Source organism: Cotesia glomerata, linkage group LG7, assembly GCF_020080835.1.
Source record: "Cotesia glomerata isolate CgM1 linkage group LG7, MPM_Cglom_v2.3, whole genome shotgun sequence".
NCBI lineage: Eukaryota > Metazoa > Arthropoda > Insecta > Hymenoptera > Braconidae > Cotesia > Cotesia glomerata.
The window spans coordinates 23,964,223-23,976,805 of NC_058164.1; the positions used below are offsets into that span (position 1 = coordinate 23,964,223).

The following is a 12,583-nucleotide window of genomic DNA, read 5'->3' on the forward strand; positions in this document are numbered from 1 at the left end:
CACGAATACCATATATATAACATATATAAAAAATGCCATGTGGGTACTTAAATGAAAGGTCTCGATGAGTATAACATCGAAATGAGTTTATATTTTAGAAAGTGTAAGTAATTAAGAAATGACATTGTATCTTGTCAACTAATGATATTTTTAAAGATATAAGCTCATCCCTATGTTACGCTCATCAAGACCTTTCATTTGAGTACCCACATCAATTTTTCATATATTTTATATATTTATATATATGAATATATGAAAATGCATGTGGGTACTCAAATGAAAGCTCTTGATGAGTGTAACATCAGGATGAGCTTATATATTTAAAAATGTCAATATTTAAGAAAGTACAGGGTATTTTAACAAATATCTTGTGAACTATTGACATCTTTAAAGATATAAACTCATCCCGAAGTTATACTCATCAAGACCTTTCATTTGAGTACCCACATCAATTTTTCATATATTTTATATATTTATATATATGAATATATGAGAAATATATAAAAATGCATGTGGGTACTCTAATGAAAGCTTTTGATGAGTGTAACATTGGGATGAGCTTATATCTTTAAAAACATCAATATTTAAGAAAGTACAGGGCGTTTTAACAAATATCTTGTGAACTATTGACATTTTTAAAGATATAAACTCATCCCGAAGTTATACTCATCAAGACCTTTCATTTGAGTACCCACATCAATTTTTTATATATTTTATATATTTATATATATATGAATATATGAGAAATATATAAAAATGCATGTGGGTACTCTAATGAAAGCTTTTGATGAGTGTAGCATCGGGATGAGCTTATATCTTTAAAAACATCAATATTTAAGAAAGTACCGGGCATTTTAACAAATATCTTGTGAACTATTGACATTTTTAAAGATATAAACTCATCCCGAAGTTATACTCATCAAGACCTTCCATTTGAGTACCCACAGCAATTTCTCATATATTTATATATAAATTATATAAATACAGTGCAATTTAACAAAAGTCATTATTTAATAAAGCAAAATTTTAATTTTTTATAGTTAACAAATCACGGCAGTCACGTAGTGACTGCAAGGTTGCTAGTTATTATTATTATTATTATTATTATTATTATTATTATTATTATTACACTTGTAAAATTCAAATTTTAATAATAATAATTTTAAATAAATTATTAGTTTTTATTAATATCATTATCATTATTTTTATCACCGTTCATTATTATTATTATAATATAATGCGTGTGCGTAATTAAAATAATAATCATTTTGATAGTTTCACAGAACATAAGTGAAATAAGGCGTTGTTATAAAAATATTAAAACATTGTAAATAAATACACACACATTATACAAGATAGAACAAACATTCACTTTGCCGTAAGCTTAAACCATGAGCTGATGGTGTATTAGCGTAAGATTAATCGTTCTTTCTATGAGTGAAATTATGCCGGTGAAAATTTACCTACTTTTAAAATAGTCATAAGATAAATAGAAAATTTTTATTATATTACAATCTTGATCGTTAAAATTCTATAAATAATATTTACACAGGTTAAATAAATAGATAAAAAAAATATTTAGTTGAGTTAGACATTAAAATTGACTCTTTAAAATAAATTTAAAGAGTAAAAAAAAAAAATTTTAGAAACGAAAATTGAATGAGTGAGCATGTAAATACTCTAATAGATTTAACATGCGTTGACTTGTTAAACATTAATTATTGTCCTAAACTTATGCAATTGACTGTCGTATTTGTACCGTCAAATGAGGACAACAATAATTATAATAATAAATAATTATAATAGTAATAAAAATAACAAGAGGGAGCGCGTTATGATTAACAACGGGAATAATAACAATAGCACTTGTCACAAGATATGAATAGAAAGGTACTCGAGCATGCTGGTGAAACGTTAAAATTTCTCCTCTTATTATATTATATATATATTATTTCAAAATTTTCAACTACTGCTCTAAACACATAAATAATTAACATTAACTCTTAAAACTTGAACTTTTGTAATTTATTATTTATGATGATAACACTACTTAAAAATTACCATTAATATTTATAATTACTTAAAAATATGTTATTGCAACTTTCACTGACTCGGAAATTCTGAATCTTGCTAATTATTTAATTGAGTTATTTATTTATTTACTGTTGTTACTTGCTTTAAATGAATTTTAATTGTTTCTTAATGCAGAATTTTTTGAAAAGCAAAGTATTATAATTGCAAAATATTTTTAATATTTGAGTGAATTTCCGGATGTCACACCCAGAGTTCAACCAACCTAGAATCCGGCATGTGCAGTCGTTTGAAAATCCTCAATACAATTATGAACTCTATTATTAAATAACTTTTAAATTTTTAATGGTTTCGTGAATTTATTTTGACGCAATTACGATTTTTTTTAAGGAAGTAGAATTTTTTTTGGAGCTTTCAAAAAATTTTGATTGAAATTAATAAAAAAAAAAAAAAAAATAATAATAATAATAATAATCTATATATCTATATATATATATATATATATATAGGAGACTTTCTATAGATATAGATAGTCACTCATCACGATATCTCTGGAACTATAAGACCTAGAGACTTGAAATTTGGCAGGAATATTCCTTTTGCCAAGTAGAGGTCAGCTAAGAACGGATTTCACGAAATTCCACCCACAAGGGGGGTTGCGGGGGTGTTCACGAAAAAAAATTCATATTTTTCAATTATGGCTTTTAATAGTTCAAAACTTGGTCAGAATGTTTCAAATTACATTTAGAAATTTTTTAAAAACGAATTCTGTGACATTCCACCCCCCTGGCGTGCCCGTGCGTGGGCGTCAAATTAAGAAAAAATTCGTAAATTTCAATCTATAGCTATTAATACTTTGAAACATGGCCAGAATGCTTTTTTGGCGTTTTTGAGCTGTTAAGAATAAATTTCATTAAATTCTACCCCCCACATGTCCGTGCGTGGGCGTAAAATTAAAAGAAATTGTACCTTTTAATCTACACGGAAAGAAAATTGAAGGAGTTTTTACTATTTTACTATTGTAATTTTTACTAAATAAAATAGTAACGGTGGACTATATTTCTCATTTAATGATTTTTACGATCTACTATTGTAAATTTTATCCAACAAATAAGACTAGCAAAAGTCTTAAAAAGTCGGATACTATAGAGCAAATTATACAATATATGTTTGTAAACTTTACAATTCAACTATTGTAAAAATTCACAGTTGGTTTTTTTAAAAGAAATATTAGGGAGGGAGAGAGATAGAAGGTTGGACTAATTGGTACCTGAACAGTAATCGAAAAAAGAAACCGACATTCTCGTGCTATCTGGGAATCGAACCCAGAACTTTGTGTTGGCAGCCAGAGACTCTCCCTCTACGCTATCCGAGGTAAACTAAGACCCACATCCTTTAACATTTACATAAACTCGGAGTCTAGCGCTGTGCACGGCCATCACTCACACTAATTGAGAAACATTCCAATTCAACTATTGTAAAATTTGCTATAGTTCTATTGGAAAGATACAGAGGCAGCACTGGAAATTTTCATCTCTTACTTTTTACAATAGTAATATTGTATTTTTTAATGAATAAATAGTATTTTTTCTTCTAAAATATTTGACAATTAATAGTAATAAAAGTATAGTTCAGCTTTACAATAGTTGTATCGTAAATTTTCCCAGAATTTTTTTCCCGTGTATAGCAGCTAAAGGATTGAAACTTGGCCAGATTGATTTTTTTGGAGTTTTTGAGCTGTAAAGAATGAATTTTATGAAATGCCACCCTCACAAATCCTTGCGTGGGCGTTAATTAAAAAATTATAAAATTCAATTCCTAAAGGATAATAAGAAGGCATTAAATATAAAAAAAATTAAAAATTTTTATATAAGGTAAAAGCCCTAATAGATGATCATGTACCATTATATGATCACTCTATGTATTTGTATACCTATATTTGTGAATATAGATATACAAATACACGTACCCAGTCAGCATTCAAGTCAGAAAGATTTCAGTATGAAGTCTTTTAAAAAACTTCTTATAGAAGTCCTAATGTGACGTCTTAAGGAGCTCTTTTTTACGAGGTCAGAACTAAGAGCTCTTAATGAACTCATAAGTTTGGAGTCAATTTTCTGACATCTAACTGAGTCCCTTTTTTGGACTTCTTTTTGAGTTGCGTATAATGAGCTTATAGACATTATAAACAAAAAAACAAATTTCTTTTTAATATAAAGCTGTCAAAATCTTATTCATTTTTCATTTATTACTTTCCTGATTGAGAAATTAAATTGAAAATGATTAAAAATAATTCGAATTAAATGATTTAAAACAATTTGAATAGATTAATATATAGATATACACTTGGCATAGGTTAACTCATTTCTCTTAATCCAGGTTAATTAAATTTTTCAAAAATTTTAAATTATATTATGAAGTAGTTGGCAATAATGTTAAAATCTGGTTCGTAATCAAACTAATTTAGATAAAATAATAAAATTGGATTCTAATCTGAAGAAATTATGTGAACTTTCTACATTTAAGGAGTACTTTGCATGTATCAATTTTAAACATTTTATTCGAATTTAACGATATCTTATAACTATATACTGATTAATTATTGTTGAATTTTTAATATTCATTAATTTATCTATTAGATTTTATATTGTGAAAAGTAAACAAAATTTATATAGACTATTTAAAAAATATTACAGGTAGACTTTTGAATATTTTTAGTATATAAATATTCGTAAAAGTTACTTTTTCTCTATCGATACACAGTATCAAATAGAATAAATAATATAGACAATGATCGCAACATTTCATCACTATATAAACTTAGCTTATAAGAATAATGAGATGTGTAACGACATATCGTTTGAACAGCGTAGGGGGTTAGGTATCGATCTAGCACGCGCGCGACTAGGGTTCGAATCTTAGTTACGGCAATTGCGATTTTCACTTTCTCTCTTTAAACCGACAATATTAGGTCTAACTAAAATAATAAACATTCGAAATCAGCATCGGTGCTTCATGAAACTCTGAATTATTTTTCATAATTTACTTTTATTATTATTATTATTATTATTAATATTATTTTTGTTGTGTTCTTATTATTGTTATCATTATAATAGCGTATAGAGATAAAAAATCATTTATTTGTGCGAGTTCAGAAAAAAGAGCTCTTTAAGAGCTCGTTTTGATGAGTTCTTAAAGTCTACAATAAGCGGCGCATTCGACCTCTTCAGAAGGTCTTAAAGACGTCTTTTAGACGTAGACTCTGACGTCCAAATCAGAAATCTGAGCTCATTCGGAATAACTTAATACGTCATTTTGCTATCTGGGTATATTGTACGCCACGCGAAGCGGGCGGGTAACGGCTAGTAATTCTATATTTCAAAGCCATTATCCCCGATCCAAATTGATGTTAAACTAATTTTAAATTTTACATTAAATCTTTATTTATTAAATTCTTTAAATTTTAATTTTTACTTATTATTTATTTTCACCACATTATTTCACCACAGTAAAGAATATAACATATTTGCTTAATCTTCGATTAAAATAAAGATTTTTAATTGTTAGATATATTCACCCAAGGTTGGTATGAGTGCTCATACCGACAGTAATGTGGTGAAAATAAATAATAAGTAAAAATTAAAATTTAAAGAATTTAATAAATAAAAATTTAATGTAAAATTTAAAATTAGCCTAACATCAATTTGGATCGGGGATAATGGCTTTGAAATATAGAACTCTTTAATTAGTAAAAACACCGATCTTCGGAAAAAATAGTAAATAATAATAATAATAGTTTTTAAAAAATATTAATATTAACATTTAAATTATTATTTTAATTATTCTTAATGCTAATAATAATAATTTATTATCTAGTGATTGTAATAGCCAGCGTGAAACAAATAAATAAAATAAAGACCATATATTCTATATAATAATATAAAATGCAATATATATTAAATAAGATAACGATATACATTATAACGATACACGAACTCCTGAAAGCGCGACCGTTTGTTTTCACCGAATCACGTAAAATCGAAAGTTTTTTACGACGTAAGACTAATATCTAACCATTTTGATGAGCAAATAAATATACATTTGTATATTTCTTTTTTTAATTAACAGTTCTATTTTAATTTCAAAAGAAATAAAAACAAGGCCTCTACTGGAATAACATTGTTTAAATTAAATGGAAAAAAATTGCAATTATTTTATGAAAAAATGTATATAAATAATTTTAATGTCAAAAAATAGTAAGAATAAAAATTAAAATATTTTTTTTTTAATTTTCAGGTGATTTCAATAAGGCCTGAACTACTAAACGGCTTTTGCACGCCTCAAAACATCGCAATATGGCTGCCGTTGATAAAAGACACATTACTGCCAGTATTTCTCGCGATATTCGACAAAATGTTCTGCCGATACGTCGCTAAAGTTTACACCAAGCAAGATAATATGCGAAAACTAGCTCACTGTGAGTAATAAACCCAAAAATTTAATTTAAATATTATTAACTGAGGATATATCTATACTGTTGTTGTTGTTGCGCGCGCAATTTCTCGCATGGAAAAACATACATGCGGCATCTACATATATGACTTATATAATACCTATACTTGCAAAAAATTCATTTTGAAGATAAGACATTGATCTTTAATAAAGTCGAAAAATTTCTTAGACAAATAAAATTTACTCAAACCAAAAACTAATTTCTTGATTTAAGAAATTTTCAGCTTGAATCAAGACAAAAAATTTCTTTAAATAATTTTCTTGGTACAAGATTTTTACTAAGCTTTTTTATTTAGATATGAAGTGATTTAAAAATTATAATTGTATGTATTGTAAGGTAAAAGCCCCAATTATTGACGCTATAAGAGACAAAGTTATGATTTCATTTTTTTTAAGCAATCAAATATAAATATCGATGAATTTTGTTTGTGGTAATGTCTTCAGTAATGTTTTAACTAATCAATTTCTTTTTTTAAAATTATAATCAGTGATATTTACTAATTAATTTTAAATAATTAAATATATGATCTGGATACACCAATTATTGACGGGTTAAAAAACTGATTGATCTAATTATTGACGTACCATAACCCCAATTATTGACGCCCCTACTGCACATGCGTCGAATCATTTGGTTATATTGTTATTTATCAAAAACTTGGTATAAAGTAATCAATATTATTAAAGTTAATTAATAATAATTTCTATGAATGAATAATTATTATGAAAAATATAACAATTTATTTAAAAACTTATTTAACACTAAAACACGCCGAGTTATTTGACAGTTAAAAGCCTTGAATATAATCGCGTATATAACGTATTTTATACTTAAAAAAAAGGCGTCATAGCGCTGTCGACTGGCTGTCAATATGGGATTCACCATAAAAATTATGAACTAGTTATTGACTCCCATTATTTAAATATCGTAAAGCATACAATTAATTTCGATTATTTAATTTTATAAATATTTCATATATTGTTAATTAAAAAAAAAAATAGATCATATAATTACATGAAAAAATTAATTTAAACTCGGCAGTTAAAAAAAATGCTTTTCTAACCAAAGTTGTTAAGAAAATAGACGCTCGTAAGCTGATTTGATGAACTGGTGCTAACTTTATTTTTTTTTAATAATTAATATTTAATATTTTGAACTGAATGTGATTTTTTTCAATTTTTTAATCAATTAGAATTTAATAAAAATTTATTTGATCGTTATTCTTATTACAGATAATTTAATATATTTAAAAATAATTTAGGGTGTCAATATTTAGACCCCCGTCAATAATTGGGGCTTTTACCTTATACAATATATTTTTTTCAAAGAAAATAAATGTCTAAGTTTGGATCTTGTGCATATTTTTCCATGCGAGTTGCTGTAAGACCCTGTAGCATATTACGACAGTAAGATACTACAGTATAGTATAGTAAAGGATTCTACAGTAAGTTGCGCGCGCAATAAAAGTAGGGATAGCCTCAGCTGAATTACGCGCGCGCAGAAAAAAATTTTGTTAAGATAACCTAAGATATGTTGTGGTAAAATAATAAAATTAAGGTTATAACAAGTTATTGATAAAAGTTATAAAAATAAAACAGTTTTGTTACTATAGCAAAATTTTTAAGTTAATTCGACAAAATACTTTAGTTGGTATAACAAATTTTTTTGTTGAAACACCAAAATTATTCTATTAAAATAACAAAGAGAATTTGTAGGAGTAACAAAGACAATTTGTTGAAGTGATAAAGAGAATTGGTAATAATAACAATGAGAATTTGTTGGAATAACAAATAAATTTGCTACCGTAAATTTTATAAGAATACATTTTAAAAAATTCTAAAATCAGCTACAGCTGATTTGGAAAATATTTTGGCAACAAATTAGTTTTGTTATTGCAACGATAGTATATTACAACCCAAGGCCAGAAAGTTGGATTTCCTGGCGTATGGGATATGATGGCCGAGGCGTAGCCGAGTCTGGTCATGGGTTGTATATTATTTTTCTGCCCTCCGGCCGGAAAGTGGCAACTTTCTGGCCGCTGCGCTAAACAAAGTTGCCACATTCCGGCTACGTCGAGCAGAAAAATAGTATACACACCTTGGCCAGTAAAAAGTAAAGCCTCAGATCACATGTTTGTCAACCTCGGCTTCGCCTCGGCCAACAATTACATGTGATCTGAGACTTTTCTTATTTTACTCGCCTAGGTATGTAATATACTATTTCTTGCTCTCCAGCCGAAAGTACGCAACCCCGTGGAAGGCGAACCGAGGCGAAGCCGAGGTTTTGCCGGGCGTGAGGGGGGCACCGCCCGACTTTTGCAAAGCCGAGGCTTTGCTGGTCGGGGTGGGTATAAAAAAAAAAAAAAATAAAAGTTAATAAATTAAAAAAAAATGTTATTTTAAACTTTACTAACAAATGCTCTGATTAAGAGTGATATCATGCACAGAATTTGTCACTAATATTTAAACTCATTCTAATTACAGAATTTATTTTTTTAAGTTGATTAAAAATTAGTTTTTAATTAGAATTCGACGGCTAAGAAAGATTGAAATTAAATTATAACAAGTTTGTCGAGTACATGGATCGTTTTATAAACATTGCTTTACTAACTATCAAAATATAAAAAAAAGCAAATAAAATTGACAAAACTATTATGTTTTATTTTTTAAACTTTTTATATAAATTATTTGTGCAGTATTATTATTAAATAGTTCATTAACAATGATCTAGTTAAAAATTATTTTTATTTTTTGACATTTTTTGGTTAGTTTATGCGCTGACATGTTACATACAGACGATGTTGTGACTTATATATATATACAGTTGAAACTCGCTGTATAGGCCGGTCGCGCAACGAAAATGCGAAAGAAAGCGAGGTTCTGTGCTGCCGAGCCAGAAAATATGCGTAGCGCGCATGCGTTAGAGCAGGCCATAAAAGTTGCTCTTCCTGTTCAGAGCAGCAGCTCCTACTGCGACTTTTACAAGAACTAAGAGTGTCATCAAAGTTCTCGTTATCAAAATCGCAGCTTCCGTCATCAGAACTATCAAACCCGTCCTCATCATAGTCCTTCCTGATCATAAGATCCATCTGCCTGTCCTTCCGAATGAGGTCCTTGATGTTTTTTTCTTCCTGTTCCTTCGGTTTGAGTAAATTGCTGCCAGGAAGAGCGTACTTTCGGCTAGGAGAGCAAGAAAAATTATTTTGTTATAGCAACAAAGTCATTTTATGATAACAACAAACTGGTTTGTTAGTACAACTTGAAACATTTTATTAATGCAACTATAATGGATTTGTTGCTATAACTACACTCATTTGTTACCAGAACATATTTTTCAGTTATCCTATCTTCTGTTAATTTAACAAAATTGTTTTCATGCGTGCACTGAAAAAAAAATTAACTTGAATAGAGAGAAAGATCCTTGAACCAAGAAAATAATTTTGAAGAGGGAAATTGTCTTGAATCAAGACGAAAAATTCTTGAATCATGTAAAATTTCCTTAAATTAAGAAAAATTTATTTAGTTCAAGAATTTTTCTACTCAAATCAGAAAGATTAAGTTCTTCAAAATTATATACTTGATTCAAGAATATATTTTTTTGTGTGCGCGCAATAAGAGTGGAAATAGCTTCAACTAATCCCAAAAAATACCTAGAAAATATTTCATAAAATTCTGTCCTAAGGTGGCGTAGATGGTAAATTTCGTCATTTTGAACAAGACGCTGAGTACAAATTACAACTCAACCTAAACCATGGCTTGAAATTTCCGCTTACCAATGGCAGCCTTTACGGCAGGCTTCATAATCATCAAAACCGAGGTACCAATCAATAATTCATTAAATTTTGAAGTTACATAGCACGATAAATTGCAAGATACTAATTAAAAAAATTAATTTACATTTTTCAGCACGAACTGGAACAATAACAATGGGCATCCAGCACTACCCGCGCGCCCAATCTCTAACAGATGACAACTACGGTTCACTGCCTGCGGAACTGACTTCGTTCACGAGTTCCACATTCGAACCTCGTCAGCACAAAGACTCTAAGACCAACTCAATTGACACCCAGTCGACGCAACGGCTGATAAAAATGAACGAGAACTTTGAATTCGGAACCAAAAGGAAGATCTGCAGCACCGATGTCTTTGGGCAGAACATGGAGAACCTGGTCCAGCTGGAAGACCCCAAGAGGAAGCAGTTCGCCAGGAGTCTTGATGAAATCCGCGAGGAGGTTCCTAAGAAGGACAAGGACCTCAAGATCCAGACCAGGAAGGACGAACAGGAGTTCACCCGAAATTTGGTGAGACGCAACCAGAGTTTTGATCAGTCAAAGTACCTGCGCGTGGGTCTGGATTCAAGGACTTATGACATCAAGGACCTCATTCGGAAGGACAGGCAGATGGATCTTATGAGGAAGGACTATGATGAGGACGGGTTTGATAGTTCTGATGACGGAAGCTGCGATTTTGATAACGAGAACTTTGATGACACTCTTAGTTCTTGTAAAAGTCGCAGTAGGAGCTGCTGTTCGGTTACTACTGTGGCTAATGATGATTTTGAGTTCTTTCAAAGGAAAGGGACCAAGGTAAGCTTCTAAATGGTTGATTTTTTAGCTCTTCGAGCTAAAAAATCCCAAGGTTATAACAAAAATACGATTATTTAGAAATTTTTGGCTATAACTCCTGAACGCGTCCAATTTTGATTTCCTTCGGGGCATTCGATGCAATTTTTTAAGTACAGAAATTGTTCATAAGCTCTTGAATCGATCGATCGAAGAATTTAAAAGTTATCTCAAAAAAACGAGTATTTAGAAATTTTTGTGATTAGTCAAATATTTTGAAAGTTTTTTAGAAAAAACTTAAAAAAAATTGTTTTTTTGGTTTTTATTTGTTTTTCATATCTTTTTCTCGGACACAGCTTCCTGTGTCCTTAAAACGTCAAGATCTGATGAATACTCGATTTTTGCCAAACGGGGTAAAACCAATAACTTTCCGATTTTTGAAAATCTCCGATTTTCTTAGCGGGAAGTTAAAAAATGATTATTTAGAAATTTTTGGGTATAACTTTTGAACGCGTCGGTCGATTTTGATTTGCTTCAGGGCATTCGATGCAATTTTTTAAGTACAAAAATTGTTTATGAGCTCTTGAGTCGATCGATCAAAGAATTTAAAAGTTATCTCAAAGAAACGAGTTTTTAGAAATTTTTAAATGGCTAGAATTTTTGAACTTGTCGTTCAATTTTGACTTGCTTGGCGGTATTCGACTTAGTCTTTTAAGTCCAAAAAGTGTCTCTGATGTCTGGAGTTGATTAGTCAAATATTTTGAAAGTTTTTTAGAAAAAACTTAAAAAAAATTGTTTTTTTGGTTTTTATTTGTTTTTCATATCTTTTTCTCGGACACAGCTTCCTGTGTCCTTAAAACGTCAAGATCTGATGAATACTCGATTTTTGCCAAACGGGGTAAAACCAATAACTTTCCGATTTTTGAAAATCTCCGATTTTCTTAGCGGGAAGTTAAAAAATGATTATTTAGAAATTTTTGGGTATAACTTTTGAACGCGTCGGTCGATTTTGATTTGCTTCAGGGCATTCGATGCAATTTTTTAAGTACAAAAATTGTTTATAAGCTCTTGAGTCAATCGATCAAAGAATTTAAAAGTTATCTCAAAAAAACGAGTACTTACTAAATTATTAAATGGCTAGAATTTTTGAACTTGTCGTTCAATTTTGACTTGCTTGGCGGTATTCGACTTAGTCTTTTAAGTCCAAAAAAGTTTCTCTGATGTCTGGAGTTGATTAGTCAAATATTTTGAAAGTTATTTAGAAAAAACTTAAAAAAAATTGTTTTTTTGGTTTTTATTTATTTTTAATATCTTTTTCTCGGACACAGCTTCCTGTGACCTTAAAACGTCAAGATCTGATGAATACTCGATTTTTGCAAAACGGGGTAAAACCAATAACTTTCCGATTTTTGAAAATCTCCAATTTTCTTAGCGGGAAGTTAAAAAATGATTATTTAGAAATTTTTGGGTATAACTTT

General features: G+C 29.3%; 1 protein-coding gene across 6 annotated transcripts in view; it reads left to right on the forward strand.

Moving 5' to 3' along the window:
- Window positions 1-12,583, forward strand: part of LOC123268367 — a 29,681-nt gene that overhangs the window by 15,807 nt on the left and 1,291 nt on the right. For 5 of the 6 annotated variants that reach the window (XM_044733359.1, XM_044733360.1, XM_044733358.1 and 2 more), the window contains 3 exons: window positions 6,328-6,508; window positions 10,226-10,360; window positions 10,450-11,129. In XM_044733359.1, the coding sequence (XP_044589294.1) occupies window positions 6,328-6,508; window positions 10,226-10,360; window positions 10,450-11,129 (996 nt within the window). The remainder of the gene's footprint in view (window positions 1-6,327; window positions 6,509-10,225; window positions 10,361-10,449; window positions 11,130-12,583) is intronic. The other variant, XM_044733364.1, reaches the window with a different exon arrangement.